This window comes from Pelodiscus sinensis, chromosome 24, assembly GCF_052426305.1.
Source record: "Pelodiscus sinensis isolate ZL-2025 chromosome 24, ASM5242630v1, whole genome shotgun sequence".
Classification (NCBI taxonomy): domain Eukaryota; kingdom Metazoa; phylum Chordata; order Testudines; family Trionychidae; genus Pelodiscus; species Pelodiscus sinensis.
In genome coordinates, this window is record NC_143075.1 from 17846795 (window position 1) to 17869801 (window position 23007).

Here is a 23007-nt window from a genome sequence, read left to right on the forward strand (position 1 = left end):
GGAGCATGCGAAGTCTCTTGCTCCCTGCCCCCGCCCTGCAAAAGAGCCCCCCCGCTTAGAGTCAGCCGCTAGCTGAGCAGCAGCTGGCGGTTGACTTTAAGTGTTGAGCCCCTTGCAGGATGGGAGGAGACTTCACACACCTCTTCTCCCCTCTTCCCCCCCCCCCCCCCCAGTTCCCAAGCCCTGATTGGCCTGGGGAGGGGGGAGCAGCAGGGCCTCCACGGGCCGGATCAACTCACTTGGCAGTCCAGATCCGGCCCACGGAGGCCCTTTGGCTCATCCCTGCTGTAGGAGGATTCTGCAGGCAAACCTCCTCCAGCCGCTGTCTCCACACCTTTTGAGGGCAGAGCTAGAGTGCCTGGATTAGCTAAGAAAGGAATCCTGCCCTGCCCTGTACAAGGCTCCTGGTCCCAGGCCTTAAAGAAACAGGTTTTCCCTCAAGCCTTAACTATCCCCATTCCTCTCTCCCCATACCTAGCTCTGTCTTCTCTAGCTCTTCATCCACTCTTGCAAAGAACCAGGACTTAAAGGGACACATCACAGAAGAGGTGTGGGTTAACCACTAGTGCTTACTACCCTTTAGGGGACAGTCACCCTGTTCTATGTCCCAAGACTGTCCACGCACTCACCTCCCACACAACACTAGGATGGAGCTTAGCTCTGCACCTGTCCCCCAGGGCTGGAGACATGCTACCGCAGGAACCAGCCTAGGGCCGTTACCTCAGCATGCCGTGGGGTGTTAAAAATGAGAAGACAGAGTGGGCTGGCAGCGTCATACGGCCTCGCTGGCTCTTTTGGGGCAATGGTAACAATACCCCAGGCCGGGGCTACACTTTTGCTGCCCTAGAAATCTGCTCCCCTCTCAAACGCTGTGCAGAGGGATGTGACGGGGCACCCCCGCCCCACACTGAAGCCAGGGGAATGGCCTTGGCCCAGCTGGCCAAGAAGCCCCACCCCCACAGCCCTGCTGGGCATGCTCCCACTGGAGACAAACTATAAGAGCCTCTGGAGCAGTTCAGTCGGGGCAGACCGTCGGGCGGAAGGAGCTCAGGCCCGCACTCCAGAGCAGCTGCCTCAGAGACAGCGGCAGCAGCCTCGGCCACAGTAGCAGCATCCTCAGCAGCCCCAGCAACAGCCCGGCCAGGGAGACCGTCCCGGAGGGCCTGACCTGCCGAGCAACGCCCCAAGAGCGGAGCAGCACGTCAGGAACGGTAGGAAGTGGCCCAGGAAGGAGGTTTATCCTCCAGGAGCTCGGCGTGTTCCGGCCGGCATCCCTGCCAAGCAGGCAGCAGAATCCTCCACTGGCAACAGGGACCCGGTGGAGCAGGAGGGCCTGGGTCCACCTTGCTCCCCACCCCACAACAGACCAGCTCTCTAGGAGTCGGGAGGGTGACCTGCGGACTAGGCCTCAGGGCCGTATACCCTGCTAGAGGGAACTGTGCTTTGAACTAGGCCTGTCAGCTGCATATAGCCTGATAGAGGGACATAGGTTTGCCAGATGCTTTCACCAAAAATCCTGAACATGGCAGGAAAAAAGCTTGGTTGAGAAAAAAAAAAAAAAAAAACCTGGGAGAACAAAAAAAAAAAAAAAAAAGGTCTTTGCGCCTTTAAGAATCCCCGCATTCCTCGCTTCCCCCGCCCACACTTGCGGCAGAGGCACAATTTCCGCACTGGCCATTCGTCCAAGAAAAACAGAAACTACCAGACATTTTACATGTCTGGTATTTTCTGGGTTTTTTTTACTGGACAGGAGCTACAAATAACAGACTGGGTGAAAACTGGACACCTGGCAACCCTAGAGGGACATTTGGTATGAACTGAGCCTACGGGCCATGTTTGCCCTGGGAAAGGGGGCAGGGACCCAAACTCTGGGGACTTCTGGCCCGTCGAGGGGGCATGCCCCGCGACAAGGGGAACTTGGAGAGGAGCGCTCCACTCTCACATGTGTGGAAGGAGGCCCGATTGGAGTCTCTCTAGGGCAGCTGCTGTGGGGAGCAGAGGTGAGCTTGAGGCACTTCTAAAAAGGTCAATATCCTAAGCAGCCTGTGTGGTGTAACAACGGCCCTGACTATGCCCTGAGATTAGAAGGGCTGCCCAACGCTTGACCGCAGGAGCAGCTGGGAAGTGGGTAACCACTACCACAGAGGAGACACAGTGATGCAGTGGCACACGCACGGTGAGAAATCCAAGCCACGGCCTGGGCCAAAGAGAGGGAGAGAAAGACTGCAGGAGAACAGCCCATCTCTCTCTGCAGCGCGCACCCCCTGAGCTAACAACGCGGAGAAAAACAGCCCACTTGCTACACCTCCTGGCAAGCACCGGGTGGGCGGTGCAGCTGATAGCATCAGTGCTATACTTAGCCAGGAGATGTCTGGTGGCATTTAATCAGTCACCCAGGTGGCTCTCACCTCCCACTGTCTGAGGCCAGTCTCACTCGGGTGCACCACCGCAATGCCCATGCTCAGGCCTGCAACGTGACCCTTTAAAAAAAAAAAAAGCTCTTTTCTGTAGTGACCAGCTGTGCCAGGAATTCAGGCTAAAATAACGTAGCCCTGGCTCAGCCAGCCAGCTGCCCATGAAATCAACACTGCTCTGGGATTCTGCTCAGAGGCACGATGCTCTCGTATAGTGCAGCTCCCGGTCAGTAGTGCAGCAGGGGTGCTAAGGCAGCCTCTTGCCTCTCCTGGCACCACAGACCATGCTGCACCCTAGAAGCAGCCAGCAGCAGGCTCCCAGCCAATGGGAGCGCGGAGCTAGCGCTCAGGGCAGGAGCCAGGCCTGCTGCCGGCCACTTCTAGGGCACAGAGCAGTCTGAAGTGCCAGGACAGGCAGGGAGCTACCTTAGCACCCCCACTGGTCACCTGATCCCCATGCAGCAAGGAGATCCAGTGCCTGACATTCCAAGACTCCGTCGCGACCTGCAGTTTGAAAACCACTGACCTAGCAGACAGGTTCTGGGATGTACATATGGGGCGGAGGTTGGGAGACAGGGATTGGTAGCTGATGGTGATGGTGGTGGAGAACTGGGATGAGAGTGAGGAGCTGAGAGAGGACTGTACATGCTACTTCAATTCTGGCATTTCCTAACTTTTGAGGGCTTGACTTTGCAACCCAAATATCCTTTCAGGGTCATTTTGGCTATATGTAGGGTAAACTGAGGCAGCCCTAAATGTGCTAGTAGGCCTCTAAACAGCATAACTCCATTCTAGGATTAAGGCCTGGGAACACCAGTCAGGATAAGAACTGCAGACAGTAAAAGACCCTAGGCACCATAGCAATCACGTTCTAAAACACTTGGACAGGGTCTCAGTTGGTAACGTAACACATTTTGCTTAAGATAACATTCATAAAATTTGCTTAAACTGTCTTGCTTCACTCCTAGATAATAAGCCTGAGAACCAAGCGCTGCACCAACTTAAGGCCATACCCGCCTGCTATAGCAACATCATCTATGCAGACTAAAATGTTATTACTGTTTTGCTGACATGTTTTGGCATTTGAACAATAACCACCTGTATATTAATTAGCGAGCTGTTACTTTGCAATGGGCGGAGATATTATGTAATCTTTAGTAGTTCTATTGGCTTATGTGCTCATTTCGTCTTGCTGCTAGACCTATCAAATCATTTTTCCTCCGTCCACCTGCTGACTATATAACCTATTGTATAGTGTTAATGAACCAGTGTTCACCAGGGTAACCCCTGCGTGTCACTCCATCAGCTGGTGTAATAAATCCTCCGCTTGTTTTCACCTGCATCCAGAGTGTCCTGGTTTATTTCCAACACTATATTAATATAGAGTCTTTGTCCATGGCCTGTTCCCCTCTCTGATCCTTTTTTACACTATTCTCCCTCTACATTCCCACCTCCCTTTTCTTCTCTCTCCCTCTCTGCTCCTCTTTAACCTCCCTCCTTCCTTAAACAGAAGAGCAAGCCAACATCCATCAGGTACAAATCAAATTGAACAGCCCCCAGATCTGTAAAATAAACTAGCCCCTCTGAAGCTAGACTGACAGACACCAAATGAGGCTCAAAGAATCATAGTGCAAGGGTCACTAGTCTGAAGCCTTGCCAAGATGCAGGGTTTGTTGCATCTAAACTATCCAAGACAGTTGAGTAGGTTCCAAAGTGGGTAAAAGCAGCTTCTTTGGCCCTAATTTCTTGTTTTAATGCTGGGGTGGGGAACCCTGTTTGGGTCAGGGGCTGCTGACCCACGGAAAACAAAACCCTGTCAAATCCAGGGGCTGACGTGGCCCCTGACTGAGAAGGAGAAAGACACTCCCCACGTTCCCCTCGCACACCAGAGCCGAGGAGTCCCAGGCTAGTAGATTGTGTGTGCACCAGCCCCGCAGGGGAGCGCAAGTGGGGAGCTGCAGCCCCAGTGCGGGCTCTCCAGTGCTGAGGGGGAGCCCTGAGCCTCAGAGGCTAGATTCAGGCTCAGTCCCCGGCCTTCGGTACCCTACCCCTGTTTTAATGGAAGCAGTTCCTCCTATTCCTAATGTATAACATCTTGGCTGGTCTCACACGGGTGGCTAGCTCCTGAGCCCTTTGGGATCGTCGTGACATCACCGGGTCACAGCACAGGAAGTCCTGCCATTGACCCAATCCAACTTCATGCAAATGCTTCCCGGCGAGCCCAGTGCCCCCGTGCAGTAACCAATAAATGTCACAAATTTCCTTTTGAGAAAAAAAAGAAACATTTTTGCACAGAGGGAAATACCACTCAATGCCCTGCCCACTGAAATATTCTGGCCAATGAAGCGAGCTTCAGGCATTTCCAGGACTCGGTCTCTCTAAGCCATTTCCTGTTTCTGACCACAAGGTTCGTTACTCTTCATGAGTCACAGCTGGCTTCCGAGCGGTCTGCTGCTTGAGCTGAAAACAGGCTGCCCACCTCCCTGTACCCTGGAGCACTTTCTGAACGGTTTTGACTCTGAAGAAAGTGACAGAGTTTCCCGTCTAGTGTTTTCTGTTTTTATGGCCTGTGATCAGATGCAAATTTAGCGTCATGGTTTTACTGGACAGTTTGAAATGTTGCAGAAGCAAATAGTTGGGTCCCATTGTCATACAGCGCAAAACACCAGCAACTCACTACGGCAGTGTTTTACACTTCCCCTTTGCACGGGTGTAAATGACAATGTAAAGTGAAGGACAGGGCAGAGTCAAGCTCAGTGGCATGCAAATTAAGGTCCCAATCGTGAAAGGTCCTGAGCACCTCCAGTGAGGTGCTGAGGGCCTTCAACAGCGGGTGGCCTAGCTCCTCAGCAGTCCAAGTCCTCAGAGTATGTTTACAACATGGCGACGATGTTGGCATAGCTACATCATTGTTGTGGCGCTGGCATAAGCCCGTAGTAAAGACCTGATGGAAGGGATTGTTGCATTGACATAGGAGCTAAGGTTGCCAACTTTCTATTGGCACAAAACTGAACACACTAGCCCCGCCCCTTCCCTAAGCCCCACCCTTACTCACTATAGTCCCTCTCCCTCTGCAGCTCACTCTCCTCCACCCTCACTTTCACTGGGGGGCGTGGGGGCACTGGAGTGTGGAAGGGGGTGAAGGCTCTAAATAGGGGTTGGGGCTCCAGGTGCAGAAGGGGGCTCCGGGCTGGGGCAGGTAGTTGGGGTGTGGAAGGCAGTGAGGAGTCCATCGGGGGGGGGGGGGGGGATGTACTCTAGAGTGGAGATGGGGATGGAGGGTTTGGGATGAAGGAGGGGGTCTAGGCTGGGGCCAAGGGATTTGGAATGCAGGAGGTGGCTGTGGGTTGAGGCAGGGAGTTGGGGTGCAGAAGGGGGTGAGGGCTCTGGCGTGGGACCAGGGAGCAGCAGTTCAGGGTGTGGAAGGGGCCTCTGCTGTGGTAAGAGGTTGAGGTGCAGAGGAGTTAAGGTTCTGGGCTGGGGGTGCAGGCTCTGGGATACAAGAGTGAGCTCCAGGTTCGGGGAGAGGCTCAGGCCTGGGTCCTGTGTTGCAGGAGAGGGCTCTGGGCTTGGGGGGGTGGGTCTTATGTGTAGGGCAGGGGGTTGGAGCTCAGACTTACCCTGAGTGGCTCCTGGTCAGCTGCACTAAGTCAGGCTACCTGCCTGTGCCGGGACACCACGCTATGTCCCAGAAGGGACCAGCAGGTCCAGCTCCTAGGTGGGGCAGGACAGGGTTCTGCCGCACGGCATGTTCACTGCTCTCCCACAAGCACCACCCCCTGCTGCTACTGACCGGGAACCGGCCAATGGGACTGTGGAGCCAGTGCTCAGGGTGGGGTGGGGGGAGAGGAGAAGCATGCAGAGCCCTGGGCCCCCTTCCTTAAGAGCTAGGCCTGCTGGCCACTTCCAGAAGCAGCATGGTGTGCCAATACAGGCAGTAGCCTATCTCGGGTCCACAGCGCCGCCAACTCAACTTTTAATGGCCAAGGCCCCTTTTTGTTACAGTCAAAAACCAGACACCCGGTCACCCTAATAGGAACGTTGTCTCCCTGCACAAGGATAGCGAAGTCAACGGAAAGGTTCTGCTGTCAGCACAGCTGGGCCTATGCCGGGGGTTAGGTCTGCACAGCTCCGTTGATTGGGGAGGGGGGATTTACACACACACACACACACACACACACACACACACACACACACCCCACCACAACTGATGTAGCTACACCGACCTAAATTTTAAGTGTAGACCAGGACTTAATGTCTGTGCTGCACTGACAGAACCATCGATAGCTAAAAACGAGCCGGAGGATAGGCCCTTCATATTAAAATCACAAGAACAGTCACACTGGGTCAGACCAAAGGTCTCTCTAGCCCAGAATCTTTTCTGCCGACAGTGGCTAATGCCAGGTGCCGCAGAGGGAATGAACAGAACAGGGAACCATCAACGGATCTCTTCCTTGTCATCTATTCCCCACTTCTGGCAAACAGAGGCTAGGGACACCATTCCTGGCTGTCCTGGCTAGTAGCCAGTGATGGACCTATCCTCCATGAATGTATTTAGCTCTTTTTTGAACCCTGTTAAAGTCCTGCTCTTCACAACCTCCTCTGGCAAGGAGTTCCACAGGTTGACTGTGCACTGCATGAAGAAAAACTTTATTGTGTTTGTTTTGAACCTGCTACCTATTAATTTCATTTGGTGACTCCTAGTTCTTATATTAAGGGAGCACGTGAATAACTTTTCCTTAGTCACTTTTCCCACACCAGTCATGATTTTATAGCAGTGATCCCCAATCCTTTGGGGCGTGCGCCGGGCGCCTGGAGGCAGAGCCATGCATCCGGGGGCGGGGCCATGCATATGCCACACGTCTGGGGGTGGGGCCATGTGTGCGTTGCGAGCAAGGCCGGCTCTAGGTTTTTTTACTGTCCCTAGCAAAAAACAATTTTGTCCACACACTGCCCCCCTCCCACACCTTGCACACTACTGCAGGACAGGCACTGAGGAGAAAAGCATCCCTTTCACCTTGCAGCTCTTTGACTCCCACCATGCCCTCCAGCCAAATCCAGCCCACGTCTTGTCTCCCCTCCACACACATCCCAACCCCCCCCCACACTCAGTTTCCATCTTCTCTCCCCTCCCAGGCAAACTCTACCCCTCAGTGACTGGACGCAGTCTGCCCCCCCTTCTATCCTCCACATGATCCACCCTGCGCCCTCTCTTCCCTCCCAGCCAAACCCAATCACTCCTCTCCCCTTCCCTCCCCACTGGACCCAGTCCGCACCCCTCTCCCACTTCCCCCCACTGACCGAACTCCGTCTCCTTTCCCGCCCCCCACCAAACCCTCACGTCCCCTCCTCCCAGCACGTGCACAAACATTGGCGCACCCTGAGGAAGGGGTGAAAGTGGCACAGGTCCCCCTGCGGATGCGCATGGACACAGCCGGGAAACAAAGGGCAAGGCCAGGGACACCTCTCCCCCCCTCCTCCCAAATCTCTGAGCCGGGACAGGCGAGGCCCCGTCCAGCAGTTCCTTACCGCCAGACCTACCAGATGAGGCTGCTGCGCCCCCCTGCACATTGGGCTGAGCTGGCTGGTGCCAGTCAGAGGAGCGCAAATTATCCCCAGGCGCCAGAGTCTGCTTCATGGATGGGAGGCTCCTTTGGGCATTTCCCGCTCTGCTGCTGGTGGGTGCTGGGCACCGGAAGCTGTGCCAGGAAGGCGACTGGAGCGGCTCGTGGCCAGCGCTTCTGCCGGGGCCGCCCCGCCACGACGCCCTCTCGCGCTCACTAGAGGGCGCACTTTTCTCCCTGGTGCCGGCGGAAGGCAGCCCCGGAACCATGATGTCATGGCGCCTCAGCCAATCACAGCAGGGCTCACTGCTGGCCCATCGCTTGCTCCGCTGTCCCGCCCGTTGCCTTGGGCGGGCTCAGGGAGGCCCGCGTCAGGCAGTAAGGGTTAGGAATTCAGGAGTTCTCCGGCCAGTGTCTCTCAGGGGCGGCCGGAATGCGGCCCCTGGCCATGTGCCACACCAAGCATGTGCTTGGTTTGCTGGTGCCTAGAGCCGGCACCTGGCGGGTGCACATAAGTGCCCCGGCAGGCACCATGGCACCCGCAGGCACCACGTTGGGGACCACTGTTTTATAGATTTCTATCATATCCCCCCTTAGATCATTAGGAAGGTATCTGCCCCCAGACCTGTTGCTCATTCATAAAACTGTGTGCTGCACCCTTATGCAGTGAACAGAAAGAACTACCCTGCCAACACACATATACATATTCCCTAGGGCATTTATCACCAGTAAGATGTGCCGTAACATGTGCCTATTAATTGTTACTGAGGTACAAATATACTGACCTGAGGGACATCGGTAGCAGCAGCTTTTTAAAGTTTCATCATAGAACCAGTTATTTAGCACATCACAGGAGCGGGCTGAGGTAATCAACATCTAGAAAATCAAAAAGACCAAAGACAGCATTAAAACTCCAAAACAGAGGCATACAATGCAGCATACTTAGTCATTATTCAATAGGCACCCAATACAAGACACAGAAGAGCCCATCTTCATGCAGCTCTTTTCTGTGAATGAGGAGAGGATGTGAGTGTAGGAACAGGATGCTGCATAGCAACCCACCCATTTGCCATTTCAGTGCTCAAAAACCAAACCCTTCTTGCTTTCAGCGACAAACATCTGCAGTAATGGTCATAGGTGCAGGAAGTCGAGGTGCAGGGGCATTTCAACACCCCCCCCCCGGTTTTGTACCCACCTTCAACAGCCCCAGGTTCTGGCCTCTGGGTGGCCCCTGTGGGTCCCACCATCCTACGATCTCACGGGCGCTGCCAACTCTTGGGGCCTCGTCACCCATTGCTCCTGTCTCTGCGGGCTCCACAGCCCACTGGCCCTGCCAGCCCCAGCATCCAGGCCACCAGCTCAGAAGGTTCCTCTGCTGTCTGGGGTCCTGCCGTCGGCCTGGGGCTCTGCTTCTGCCCTCAACCCAGGGATCAGCAGCTGCCCCCAGCTTGGGATGGCAAAGGACTAGAGTTGTCCAAGGACTGGACTTGACACCATCACCGGGAATGGCTTCCGGTCGTCCAGTCCAGCAGATTAGGCAACTGGCAGAGGCTGTTCCAGCGCCTTTGGTAATGCCTTGGCATGACCCCCTCCCTGCTCCAAACCAGGACTTTGGAATAACCAAAGTAGAATCCCTAAGGAACACATATCCAGTTTTAGATGTGGCATTCACTAGACTTTGGGGCCTAGTCAGTGCTCTGTAGTGATCCAGCCAGAATGGACATGATAAATAAAATAAACTTTTTACATTAATAATCAGAGTATTATTTCAAGGCACCTGGTGACCTGGGCCACTCACAAAAGACACGTGCCATCTTTGTCAAGGGTCCTTGAAATTCATTTTTAACACTTCTGCTGTTTCATTAAGCCCCTGGTGGGTCCAGCAGCCTCCTCTCCTGTATATCAACATAGTAAATACATACCTGCGTACAACTGCTTAACTGGATATAATCCAGCCCACAGACCTGCTTGAGGTTCAATTGTTTTGCTGGTAACGTGGGAGGAGAACCCACGCTGGCATCAGTGGTAGTTTGGGCCGAGGAGGGAGCCCACAAACCCTTACACCCATGCCAAGTTCCACTGACTTGAGCAAAACTTCTCTTGTGCGTAGAAGGTTTTCAGGAGCAGCCTCTGCTCTGGCCTTCGTAAAAAGACACAGTTGTGAATTGCCTCAAGATGCAGATAAGCCAGAAGGCAGCCGCTCCTTGTGCACCAGCACCTGGCTTGGGGCAAAGTGACGCAGAGGCTGGGAAATTTCACTCCTACAGAGCTTTTGATGAGATCGTTTGAACTTGGCATTCTCCCTTCTTCCCCTGCCCTTCCCCGACTATGGTGATCTGAATTCCATTTCAGCAACAGGTGGAAAGTGCACAATCATCTAAAACAGGAACTTGTCTGAGAAAAAGATGGAACAGGCAAATCCACAATAGACTGCGCTGCTTGGTAGTGGTTGGTGAGGTAACAAGGACTTCAGGAAATCTACAGTGTATCAACATCTCCTTGGCTTCCGTGGGAGAATTTTCTCCCGTCCTTCGACATAGAATCATAGAACTGGAAGAGACCTCAGAAGGTCATCAAGTCCAGCCCTCTGCTCTAGGCAGGACCAATTCCAACTAAATCAACCCGGCCAGGGCTTTGTCAAGCCGAGACTTAAACACCTCTAGGGATGGAGACTCCACTACTTCCCTAGGTAACCCATTCCAGTGCTTCACCACCCTCCTAGTGAAATAGTTTTTCCTAATATCCAACCTGGACCTCTCCCACCACAACTTGAGACCATTGCTCCTTGTTCTGCCCTCTGTCACTACTGAGACCAGCTTCTGTCCATCCTCTTTGGAACCTCCCTTCAGGAAGTTGAAGGCTGCTAGCAAATCCCCCTCACTCTTCGCTTCTGCAGACTAAACAGACCCAAGTCCCTCAGCCTCTCCTCATAAGTCATATGCTCCAGCCCCCTAATCATTTTGGTTGCCCTCCGCTGGACCCTCTCCAATGCGTCCACATCCTTTTTGTAGTGGGGGGCCCAGAACTGGACACAATACTCCAGATGCGGCCTCACCAAAGCTGAATAAAGGGGAATGATGACATCTCTTGATCTGCTGGCAATGCTCCTCTTAATGCAACCTAATATGCCGTTAGCCTTCTTGGCTACAAGGGCACACTGTTGACTCATAACCAGCTTCTCATCCACTATAACCCCCAGGTCCTTTTCTGCAGAACTGCTACTTAACCGGTTGGTCCCCAGCTTGTAACAATGCTTGGGATTCTTCCATCCCAAGTGCAGGACTCTTCACTTGTCCTTGTTGAACCTCATCAGATTTCTTGTGGCCCAATCCTCCATCACACTTCACCCTTCTCCAGTGCCTGCTGTAGACAGTGCAGAGGGCTTTACCACTGACCTCGCGCCCATAAGAATGGCCACACTGGTTCAGACCAAAGCTCCATCTAGATTAGTATCCTGTCTGCCGACAGCGACTAATGCCAGGTGCTCCAGAAGGAATGGACAGAACAGGTAACCTTCAAGTGATTCTTCCCCGCCACCCAGTCCCAGCTTCTGATAGAGGCTAGGGACACCATTCCTGCCCATCCTGGCTAATAGCCGTTGATAGACCTATCCTCCATGAATGTATCTAGCTCTTTTTTGAATGATGTTAGTGTCTTGGATTTCACAATATCCTCTGGCAAGGAGTTCCACAGGTTGACTATGCGTTGTGTGAAGAAATCCTTCCTTTTGTTTTGTTTTAAACCTGCTACCTATTGATTTCCTTTGGTGACCCCTGGTTCTTGTGTCATCTTCTGAAGCTCAATATCTCTTTTCTACAGATTAGGAACCCAGTGTCCTAGGTCAGGCAGCAGGAACAATAGGGAAGCCTAGAAGGGTCTGTCTACAGTGCAATTAAAAACCCATGGCTGACCCAAGGCAGGTGACTCGGGCTCAAGTGGCCTGGGCTAAGGGGCTGTTTAATGCCAGTGTAGATGTGTAAATGATACCTGGTCTCGGAGAGGGTCACAGAGCTCGGGTAGCAGCCCAAATGGATGGACGGCAGTTAATGCAGCCCCATAGTCTCAGTCCCAAGAGTCCAAGTCACCCAGCCAAGGGTGGCTAATTGCAGTGTAAACATGTCCCCTGGAATGAAACCCAGGAGCTGTCAGTCAAATGGCAAATCAGTAGGAGAATTGGAAATAGAATCTCTCTAACCACTTGTACATGCTACCATCTAGAGAAGGAGGGGGCAATCATTTTGTGTGTGTGTGGGGGGGCACTCTAAGAATGTGGTAAGCGGTCAAGGGCCGCACTCTTCCATGATACTAATGGAGAGGGTGTGGGGCCTGGTTGGAGTTTAGGTGAAGAGGGGGTTGTGACCTGGGGCAGAAGATTGAGGTATGGGTGCAGGAGGGGGAGCAGAGGCTTTGGGTTATGTGGGGTAGAGCAGCAGGAGTGGAGGGCAGAAGAGCGGGGCTGGGGTGCCAGAATCAGGGTCTGGCCAGGAGACACTTACCTGGGCGACTCCCAGCCAGCAACCCAGCAAATTCCTTGCCTTCCATGCCCTGACAGGCAGCTCAGAGCAGCCGGCTGCGGGGCCATGTGCATCCGAAAAACTGTGAGCCTGAGGGGCGGGGATACAGGAGCCAATGGGAGCTGCAAGATTGGGGCAGGGTGTGGGGACAGCACGTGAAACCTATTCCCACCTCCTCTAAGCTAAAGCTGCTCACAGACAAACCGGGCCCCGCAAGTGGCTTTTCTGAGGCGGGTACCTTATCCATGTGTGGGGGTGGGGCATGTGTGGGGGCGGGGCAGGCAGGGAACCTGACTGAGGCGCCCATTGTGCCCATGGGCTAGATTCAGCAGCTTGGCAGGCTGTATTTTGCCCGGCCCTGATCTAGACACAGTAATAGAACCAAGAATCCTGCTCTAAATACTAGGCCTTAGGAAAAACAACTTCCCTTATTTTTTTTCTAGCCTGTCACATAAGGAAACCACAGGTGTCAAACTGACCCAAGAGGCTGCCTCAACTCATAGAAAGTGGCAGTAGGGTCTCCTTGCCTATCCATCAGGAGTACCTTAGCCTCAGAAGGGCTGGCTAGCTATTTTAAGCAGTGATAAAAAGTCTCAGAGGCGTAGCCATGTAAGTTTGTAGCTTTCAGCAGTGATGACAGTCACATTTTGGGTGGAAGATCACTTAGGGGTCACTCTAGTGTATTAACTAAGACAGGGCTACTATAAGGTGGGTGCATAACTGGTTATATAACCGTTCCCAGAGAGTAGTTATCAGTGGTTCACAGTCATGCTGGAAGGGCATAACGAGTGAGGTTCTACAAGGATCAGTTTTGGGACCAGTTCTGTTCAATAGCTTCATCAACCATTTAGATGATGGCACAGGGACTACGCTTACTAAGTTTGCAGATGATACCAAGTTGAGAGGGTGCAATTGGTTGGAGGTAATTCAAAATGATCTAGACAAACTGGAGAAATGGTCAGGTAAAAAGGATGAAGCTCAATAAGGATAAATGCAAACTACTCCACTCAGGGAGGAACAACCCGTTTCACACATTCAGAATGGGACGCGACTGTCTAGGAAGGAGTACTGCAGAAAGGGATCAAGGGGTTATAGTGGAACACAAGCTAAATATGAGTCAACAGTGTGACACTGTGGCAAGAAAAGCAAACATGAGTGTGGGATGCATTAACAGGAGTGTTGTAAGAAAGACATTAAAGTAATTCTGCTCTACTTTGTGCTGATTAGGCCTCAACTGGAGTATTGTGTCCAGTTCTGAGCATCATATTTCAAGAAAGATGTGGACAATTTGGACACAGTCCAAAGAAGAGCAACAAAGATGATTAAAGGGCTAGAAAAACATGACTTACAAGAGAAGACTGAAAGAACTGGGATTGTTGAGTCCGGAAAAGAGAAGACTGAGAGGGGACATGAGAACAGCTTTCAAGTACCTAAAAGGTTGTTGCAAGGAGGAGGGAGAAAAATTATTCTCCTTAACCTATGAGGATAGGACAAGAAGCAATGGCATGGTAGGTTTAGGCTCGACATTGGGAAAAACTTCCTAACTATCAGGGTAGTTAATCACTGGAATAAAGTGCCCACCATTGGAGATTTCTAAGAGCAGATTAGACAAACATCTAATGGTCTAGATGGAGGTAGGTCTTGCTATGAGTGCAAGAGATTGGACTTGATGACGTCTCAAGGTTCCTTCCAGTTCCAGGATTCTATGATTTTGCTGTGAAGTGGATTAGAATGGAGCCCAGTTTTTCTACCCCATTTTTAAAAGACAAATGAAAAAAAATCTACAGTTGGTGGCTGTATCTAAGTCCTGCTAGACTGGCTGTGTGTGTAAATTCTCTGGAAAGTCGCTGATGAGGGCAGCGTTTCTATTCTTTCCTGGTTCTCTGATGAGATCTGACTTTGGGCTGCAAGTGACGTTCAGCATAAAATCAAGCTGAGCAATGTCCCTTGAAATGATGCATGCCACACGCACCCTCTTCCATTGAATTTCCTCGGAAGAGTGCAGGAGATTTTCCTAACTTAATTAAAGAAGAAGATTTTTACAAAGCATAAAATATTGAGCATACAAGAGTAGAGTTTACTCTTCATGTACCGATCTCATAGAACTGGAAGGTACCTTGAAAGGTCATTGAGTCCAGTCCCCTGCCCTCACGGCAGAGCCAAGTACCATCCCTGACAGATTTGCCCCAGATCCATAAACGGCCTCCTCAAGAATTGAGCTCATAGCCCCAAGTTTAGCAGGCCAATGCTCAAAGCACTGAGCTATACAAGTATGAACTCATTCTTGAGGTACATCTGGGTGCCGGTGAGCTGAATCTGGACCACTGTCTAATAACTAATATATTATTGCCCATCTGCAAACAAATGTGAATCCACAAAATGGTCTGGTAGCACTTTATAGACTAACAAAACATGTCGATGTTATCATGAGCTTTTGTGGGCACAGCCCACTTCTTCAGCTAATATCTTTATGGCTAACCTAGAACAACGTTTCCTCAACTCCCGACCCCTTTTACTCCTTCTCTACTTACGCTACATCGATGACATCTTTATGATCTGGACGCATGGCCAAGAAACACTGGAGACATTCCACAGAGATTTCAACAACCTACACCCCACCATCAACCTCAGCCTGGACCATTCTACACGAGAGATCCATTTCCTGGACACCACAGTACAAATCAGCAATGGAAAATTAGACACCACTCTCTACAGACAACCCACTGACTCATACAGTTACCTACATGCTTCCAGCTCCCATCCAGAACACACCATACGATCCATCATCTATAGCCAAGCCCTTCGATACAACCGCATCTGCTCTAATCCCACTGACAGAGACCAGAAACTTCAGGATCTCTACCAAGCATTTATAAACCTCAACTACCCACCCGGAGAAATAAAAAAGCAAATTGAAAGAGCCAGACGAATATCTAGAAACCATCTACTTCAAGACAGACCCAAGAAAACCAACAATAGAACACCCCTTGTCATCACCTACAGCCCCCAACTTAACCTGTCCAACACATTATCAATAAACTACAGCCTATACTGGAACAGGATACTAAACTCCGAGAGGCTCTGGGAGACAGACCCATAGTCTCCTATAGACAACCACCTAACCTCAAGATGATTCTTACCAACAACCACAGGACATACCACACTAATACCAACCCTGGTACCTTCCCTTGCAACAAACCCCGCTGCCAGCTTTGTCCACATATTCACTCTGCTGATACCTTTATTGGACCTAACCAAGTGAGTTATTAGATCAAGAACACACATTCCTGCGCATCCAGAAATATAATTTATGCTATCATGTGCCGAAAATGTCCGTTTGCTATGTACATTGGACAAACATCTCAGACACTTCGCCAAAGGATCAATGCCCACAAAACAGATATTAGACAGGATCACAAAGAAAAAACAGTTTCTTGCCATTTCAACCAGAAAGGACATTGTCTCAACGACTTAATTACCTGCATCCTGCTTCAAAAGCCTTTTAAGACTACACTTGAAAGAGAATCCTCTGAACTGTTATTCATGCTTAAATTCGACACTTTACACCTGAGTCTGAATAAACAATCTAATTATCTTACCCATTATAAAGATAGCTTCCCCAATTATCACCTCTAATATCATTAGCTCACAGACATTTACCTTCCCTCCCCCCCATCCCCTTTCTGTTCTGAAATTTGATTTGTCCTTTTCATATGTGTTCATTTTTTTTTAAATTGTATCCTTTGGTATACATGGTTGTGACTATTTTCTTCCACTATTTGATTTGAGGAAGTGGGTCTGGCCCACGAAAGCTCATCACCTAATAAACCATCTTGTTAGTCTTTGAAGTGCTACATAGTCCTGTATTTTGTTTCAGCTACACCAGACTAACTACTTCAGACGACCGGAGTTTTTGTGAATCCATTACTTAATACATCGTCTTTCCAGTAGAGGGCAGCAGCCTGCCAGCTTACTGCTTTTTTGCTGCATAAAAGCCACAACTTCCCAGCATGATCCACTGTCAAGTCCAGGTCTGAAAATGACACAGCATAACAACATGCACTCCGCCCACCCTCACCACCCACGATAATAAACTTTACTCATTGTCGTCTAAGCAGCTGCCAAAATTGTGCTGAGTCTGCAGAAAAAACATTGTGAAATGTGGTTTTTTTTTTTTTAAAGGCCAAGCAGGGTTTCTCAACCATATAAGCTCTTTTTCTGCTGACCCACCATCCCTATTTCTAGGCTTTACACCAAGCATCACTGACGGTTTGCCACTTACGCTATTTCTCGAGAATAATCTTTACTCATCAGGCTCGTTCAGTGGCAGTGGGCATCACAGTACTAACTCAGGCACTGCCTGGCTCCATCAGCAGCAGTCAGCCTCCCATTTTCATTCCCTCAGCTATCCATTCCTATTTCAACCCATACACAGCACTGCTGCATCGTAGAGTTCTGTTATGTATGTCAGACAGAACAACGGCCCTTGAGAAGCGATAAACGGGACACTAGTCCAGGCCATGCATTTTGCTGCACATACCCAGTACCTGTAGCAGCAGCAAACGATGAATGCCAGATCAAGGCAGAAAAGCAGTTATATAAGCAATACCAGCAGCAGGGAAATGATGTGGGCTTCACTTTTTAACGTGTGCCAGGTTTTTGGAAACCTCCGTTTCAGAATTTCACACTTCCGTTCTCAAAAACGTACCGTGACAACCACAAAGCCATGTGGGCCGAAGGCAAGTGTGTGTCCAAAACCGAACAGCGTGTCTGGTAAGGAGTGGTGTGAAGTGCTGTGGTAGTGCACATTAAAAGTTAGGAGGCCAGCGAGATACTTGTACGAACTGAATGCTTCGGGGAGGACGTGGCTGAAAGTTACACACGGGAAAGTGAGTCTGCAGGCAGCAAGGATGATGTAATGTACACCTCCTTCTTCTTGCCTCTGAGGATGTAATTCACAGCACAACATGAATTAGAGCCAATGCACAGAGGGGATATTGAAATGGGTCAAAGTTATATCTTGGTAAGTGGGTTTGAGAGGGTCTAAACTTATGTAACACACTCAGGAAGGGTATGTCTACACTACAAAGTTAATTTGAAATAACAGTAGTTATTCTGAATTAACTTTAATAACATCTACACAGGCAAACCGCATTTTGAAATAAATTGGAAATAGTGGAGCCCTTATTTTGAATTTGGTAAACCTCATTCAACAAGGAGTAATGCCAAATTCAAAATAGCTATTTTGAATTAAGTGCTGTGACACTTAATTTGAAATAGGGGGCCTCCAGCCCTTCCCAGAGAGCCCTGGTGGCCATTCTGGGCACAACCAGGAAAGCTTACTCTCCTCTCCCCCAGCCCTGGAGACATTAAAGGGGTAGATCCTGGCCACAGTGCCTGTGCCAGCTCCAAGCCTGCCAGCCCAGAGCCAGCAATGACCATCCTGACCCAGTGGCCCCAAAACATGATCCAGCAAGCCACTGGCAGCCAGCCCTCTACTGCTCCCCAGGAACAGTCTGCCAGCTCCCAGGAGCCTGACAGGGGCTGCAGAAGGCGGGCACCTTCCTGGTCCAGGGTGGAGATCATGGATCTTACTCAGGTTTGGGAGGGATGCCCCCAACGTCCATGATCTCAGCCCTAGACGGAGGAATGCGGCCGTCTATGGCAGGATAGCTGCCAGCCTGGCCACCAAAGGCCACATGCGAACCCAGGAGCAGGTTTGCATGAAGGTCAGGTTGGTCCAGTGAGACCCCCAACCTTCCCCTTCCCCCTTCTTCCCCTTGCTTCCCCCTTCCAGCTCCCTCCTCCCAGGTTTCCTCCTCCCCTCTCCCACCCTCTTTCTTCCCCTCTTCCCTCCTCCTTTTCCCAGTCTCCCCAGAAGTCCATCCCCCCCAGTTTTGTTCAATAAACCCAGTTTCTATTTTTGAACATACGTGTCTTTTATTTGACATCAGGAAGGGGGGTTAGGGAGGGGTAAGTGGAAGGATGTGAGGGAGGAATGAGGCACGAGCCCCCGGTGGGGAGGACTCGGGAGGCTCTGAGGGGTGGATGCTCTCCTTCAAGGCCTCCTGGATCCTGACATTCCCCCCGATGGACCCCCCGGATGGCAGCCTGCAGCAAGTGCAGCCGGGCTGATGGCAACGACCCCACGAGCCACATCGGCGTGTCCAGAGGCAGCTCTAGCTCCATGTGGCCGAGTGCTGTGATGTCCCAAGTGCGGGCACTCAGGGTACTCCAAGACAGGACTGCTTTGCTGTCCCTTATCGAGGTAGACAAGCAAGTGGGGAACTCTGAGAACTGTCTGTCCGGGGTGGGGGTAGGGTCCCTTTAAGCACGGAGTTCAGTTAGCCTCAGGCAGCAGCTCCACACACTAAGTCCCAACCTGATGCCCTGTCGGCACTGGTTCTGGCCAGCCTTAACTTTGGTTCAGGGTCCACTCAGTGTGGAAGCGCTATTTCGAAATAGTTTTTATGTACTGATGTGTTAATTTCGAAGTAGCTTATTTTGAATTAACTATTTTGAATTAAGTGAATTAGAAAGAGTGCTGTAGTGTAGACATACCTGAACAGAGGGTGAGAGTTATCCCATCTTAATGTCCTTAAAACACCCTTACCCATGTGTCACTTTCAATCACCTGTGAATCTGCTTTGATCATGGCCCAGGATCTACAATGAAGGATTGGTTGATTTGATTTTTTAAATGAATCCAGAGTTTTCAATCAGGGTGAAGGACTTAGAAATAAATGATCACCGAGATAAGACAATAGATTGATCACAGAGATAAGACAATGAAGCTAAATTACTTTGCCTAGCCAGTTTAAAGGGAAGCAAGTCTCTGAGGAATATAAAGACAAAAACCATAAAGAATTAACGAAGTTATTTGGGCATAAGCTTTTGTGGGCTGGAAGCCTCTTTGTCAGATGCATGAAATGGAAACTTCAGTTTGGGAGGGATATAAACACATGCAAAAATGTGTGAAGGGTTATATACACATGTGCAAAGATATTTACACATGCAAAGATACTATGCAGAGGAACAGTGCTGAGGAGGTCAATTCAGTCACGGTGGATGTGGCTCATTCCCCGCAGTTGACGAGAAGGTGTGAATACCAAAAGAGGTAGGGCCGGCCCATAACATTTTGTCACCTGAGGCGGGGAGCTCAAATGACGCCCCCATGCCCCCTTGTTTGGGCCAAAACTTTGAAAGGTCTCAATTCTGCCGTCTTCCTGTTCTACACCTCTCGTGGTACTGCAGAGAGAATACACATGCACCAGCAGCAGACACAATTTTCTACACTCTGGGTCCTAGTGGCGCCCCACCAAAATCTGGCCACCTCAGTTCACCTCATGGTAAGGCCAGCCCTGAAAAGAGGGGGAAATTACTTTTTGTAGGCGGGTTCTCTACATAGTGTGTAACACACCCATCTTTGCATGTGTATTTATCCCTGCCAAACTGAAATTTCCATTTGATGCATCTGACGAAGTGGGCTCCAGCCCACAAAAGCTTTTGCCCACATAAATGTGTTCATCTTTAAGATGCCACAGGACTCCTGGTTGTTTTTGCTGAAACAGATTAACCCAGCTACTCCTCTGAAACTAGGCAGAGTGCAAAGGAGGCAGGATCTAAGGTGCTGCTAGAAATTCTCTCTCTCAGTCAGTGATCCTTAGACCTCAGTGGTTCAGGAGCCATTATAGTTCTTTTCATTTCACAGTAGTTTTCATTTGCATACAAGCCTCAGTCTGAGTATCACTATGCTAGGTACAAAGACCCAAACCTTTTAGTCTGTATAGTTTGAAACACGGTACAGAAACCTGCCAAGACACTGCAACATCTGCTGAAGGAACAGAGCAAAAATTTCCTGGTGCTAACATAGAATCCAAGGGTCGGAAGAGAGAGACCTCAGGAAGTCATCAAGTCCAACTCCCCTGCTAAAAGCAGGACCAACCCCGACTTCACCACCCTCCTAGTGAACTAGTTTTTCCTAATAGCCAACCTAGACCTCCCTCACTGTAATTCGAGACCATTGTTCCTGGTTCTATCATCTGTCACTACTGAGAGCAGTTTAACTCTATCTTCTTGGAATCCCCCTTCAGGTAGTTAAAGGCTGCTATCAAATCTCCCTTCACTCTTCTCTTCTGCAGACTAAACAAACCCAAATCCCTCAGCATAGGTCATGTGCTCCAGCCCTCTCATTATTTTGGGTGCCCTCCGCTGGACCCTCCCCAATGTGTCCACATCCTTTCTATCGTGGGGGGCCCAGAACTGGACACAGCACTCCACATGTGGCCTCACCAGAGCCAAATAAAGGGGAATAATGACATCTCTGGATCTGCTGGCAATGCTCCTCTTAATGCAACTTAATATGCCATTAGGCTTCTTGGCTACAAGGACACAATGTTGACTCATATCCAGTGTCTCATTTGCTGCAATCCCCAAGTCCTTTTCTGCCAAATAGCTGCTTAGCTAGTCAGTTCCCAGCCTGTAACAATGCTTGGGATTCTTCCATCCTGATTGCAGGACTCTGCACTTATCCTTGTTAAACCTCGTGAGATTTCTTTTGGCCCAATTCTCCAATTTATCTACCTCTCCCCCTAACTTAGTGTCATCTGCGAACTTGCTGAAGGTGCAAGTCGCAGATGTTAATGCAGTGTCTGTACTTACCTATGACGTTTCCAAAACTGTAAACTGAATACACTGACTCCTCAAATTAAATCAAGACCAGGGTTTAAATTTCTGCTTTCAAAGCAAAAGTAGAGGCCAGACTTCCACTAACATCAGCAGAAGATGTGTTCCCCCATTAGAGGGCAGAATTCATCATACTTTATTTCTTAGCCATCCTCATCCCTCCAGGTGCCATTCTCAGACCTGTGCTGAAGCAATTCTGCCTTTAATTTACATTTTCACTAGGACCGGTCAAAGATTTACCATCAAGTCTTAATTTTGGCCAAAAATTGGGTTTTCACCTGAACTAAATGTTTATAGAAAGTGACTGCTGTATCAAAAACCAGTTGATTTTTGTTGCTGTTTTCAAAAACCTAAACATAAAAAATTATCTGAAAAAAACAACAAAAAAACCCTAAACCCAAATGACAAGGGACCTTTCAGTTTGCTGAGGAAAGGTCAAAATTCTCCAACATACAAACATGGACAACAAATGATGGAGTTTGGGTTGTTGTTTTTTTAATTTGTCAAAATTTCTTCAGAGAAAGTAACAATTCCAAGCAGCTATCATTTTTACCATCCTTTTGTGAGAACTTATACATGGAAAAGAGAGAGAGGTCTCACAATATGGGTAGGACAATTCATCTCCTCACTGCAGCTCAGAAAATGCAAGTTAAAGAGAATCGCCTTTCTGCCTTTTCTAATCCAAACTGTTTTACAAATCATGGGTGTGTTTTTTTGCGGAAGGTTCGGTTTCAGTGCTAATTCTTTGCTCTCATGCAGTACTTCTCACCCGTGGCTCTCAAAGCATTGTATGTCAGTAATTTAGTGTCATTTTATAAGAGGGGAAACTGAGGCACAGAGCTGCGCAAGCTGATGGAGCCAGGTGTGTGAACCAGATTTCCTGATTCCTAACCCCAGGATCTGCCCACTGCAGCACAATGCCCATTAGAAAACATCACATAGGGCGGTGTGCTGGGAATTCTCTCTTTTAGCTAACCCCCATCAAAAAAAACCCCTAAATTCTAGTACAAATATAATTATGGGACATCAGGCCCCCTGACAGGGGAGACAAAGAGGGCCACTGCCCTGGGGCCTGGTGATGCAAAAGGGCCCAGTGCCCCTTGCTATCACTGCTGCAACCACGGCAGTAGCAGCCAGATCCCTGGGCCCTTTAAATCGTAGGTGGTGCGGCATGCTGTGTGGCCCACTCCTGGCAGCACTAACGGCTGCTATGGGGAGGTGCAGCGCTCTGTGGAAAGCACCAAGGGCTGCCTAGCTCCAGCCCCCCCCTTCCTCCTGAGGCCCTTCCCCTTCTGGGGGCACAGAGCAGTTTCCCCCCTCCCCGACCTTGCCCGGGGGCCTGGCAGGGCGGTCGGCCCCACTGAGTGCTTTCTTTCATGGGCTTCCTTGATTTGACTATTATGTTGGATGCTATTGGGACTGTCCCTCTAAAAATCCAAACCTCTGATCACCCTACCATAGTGCATTACAGCGGAGACCCCAGCCTGCATGGGCCACTGGGCGGGGGGGGGGAAGAGGAGAATGGCTCCGCCCTCCCAGAAGGGGTGGGGCTTTGGTGAGTAGGAGCTGTCTGAAGAGCTGCACAGCACACAAGGAGCAGTGCCCCAGTGAGGGTTGCCAGGGGTCTGGTTTTGGCCCGGACAGTCTGTTATTTCTGGCCCCCGTCCGGTAAAAAAAAAACAACCAGAAAACACATTTCACATATCCGGTATTTTCTGTTTTTCTTGGACAGAAGAACAGTGGGGGCATTGTTCCCCTGCTGCATAGCGTGGGCAGCGGGAAGCGAGGAGTGCGGGGAGTCTTAAAGGCACAGCGATCTTTTGTTTGTTCT

At 50.2% G+C, this 23007-nt stretch overlaps 1 protein-coding gene across 1 annotated transcript in view; it reads right to left on the bottom strand.

Annotated features, from left to right (window-relative positions):
• The window catches only part of TNFRSF8 (TNF receptor superfamily member 8), a 62740-nt gene that overhangs the window by 22198 nt on the left and 17535 nt on the right, over positions 1 to 23007 (bottom strand). The window contains exon 2 of the mRNA XM_075906321.2: positions 8764 to 8854. Coding sequence (XP_075762436.2) covers positions 8764 to 8854 — 91 coding nt within the window. The remainder of the gene's footprint in view (positions 1 to 8763; positions 8855 to 23007) is intronic.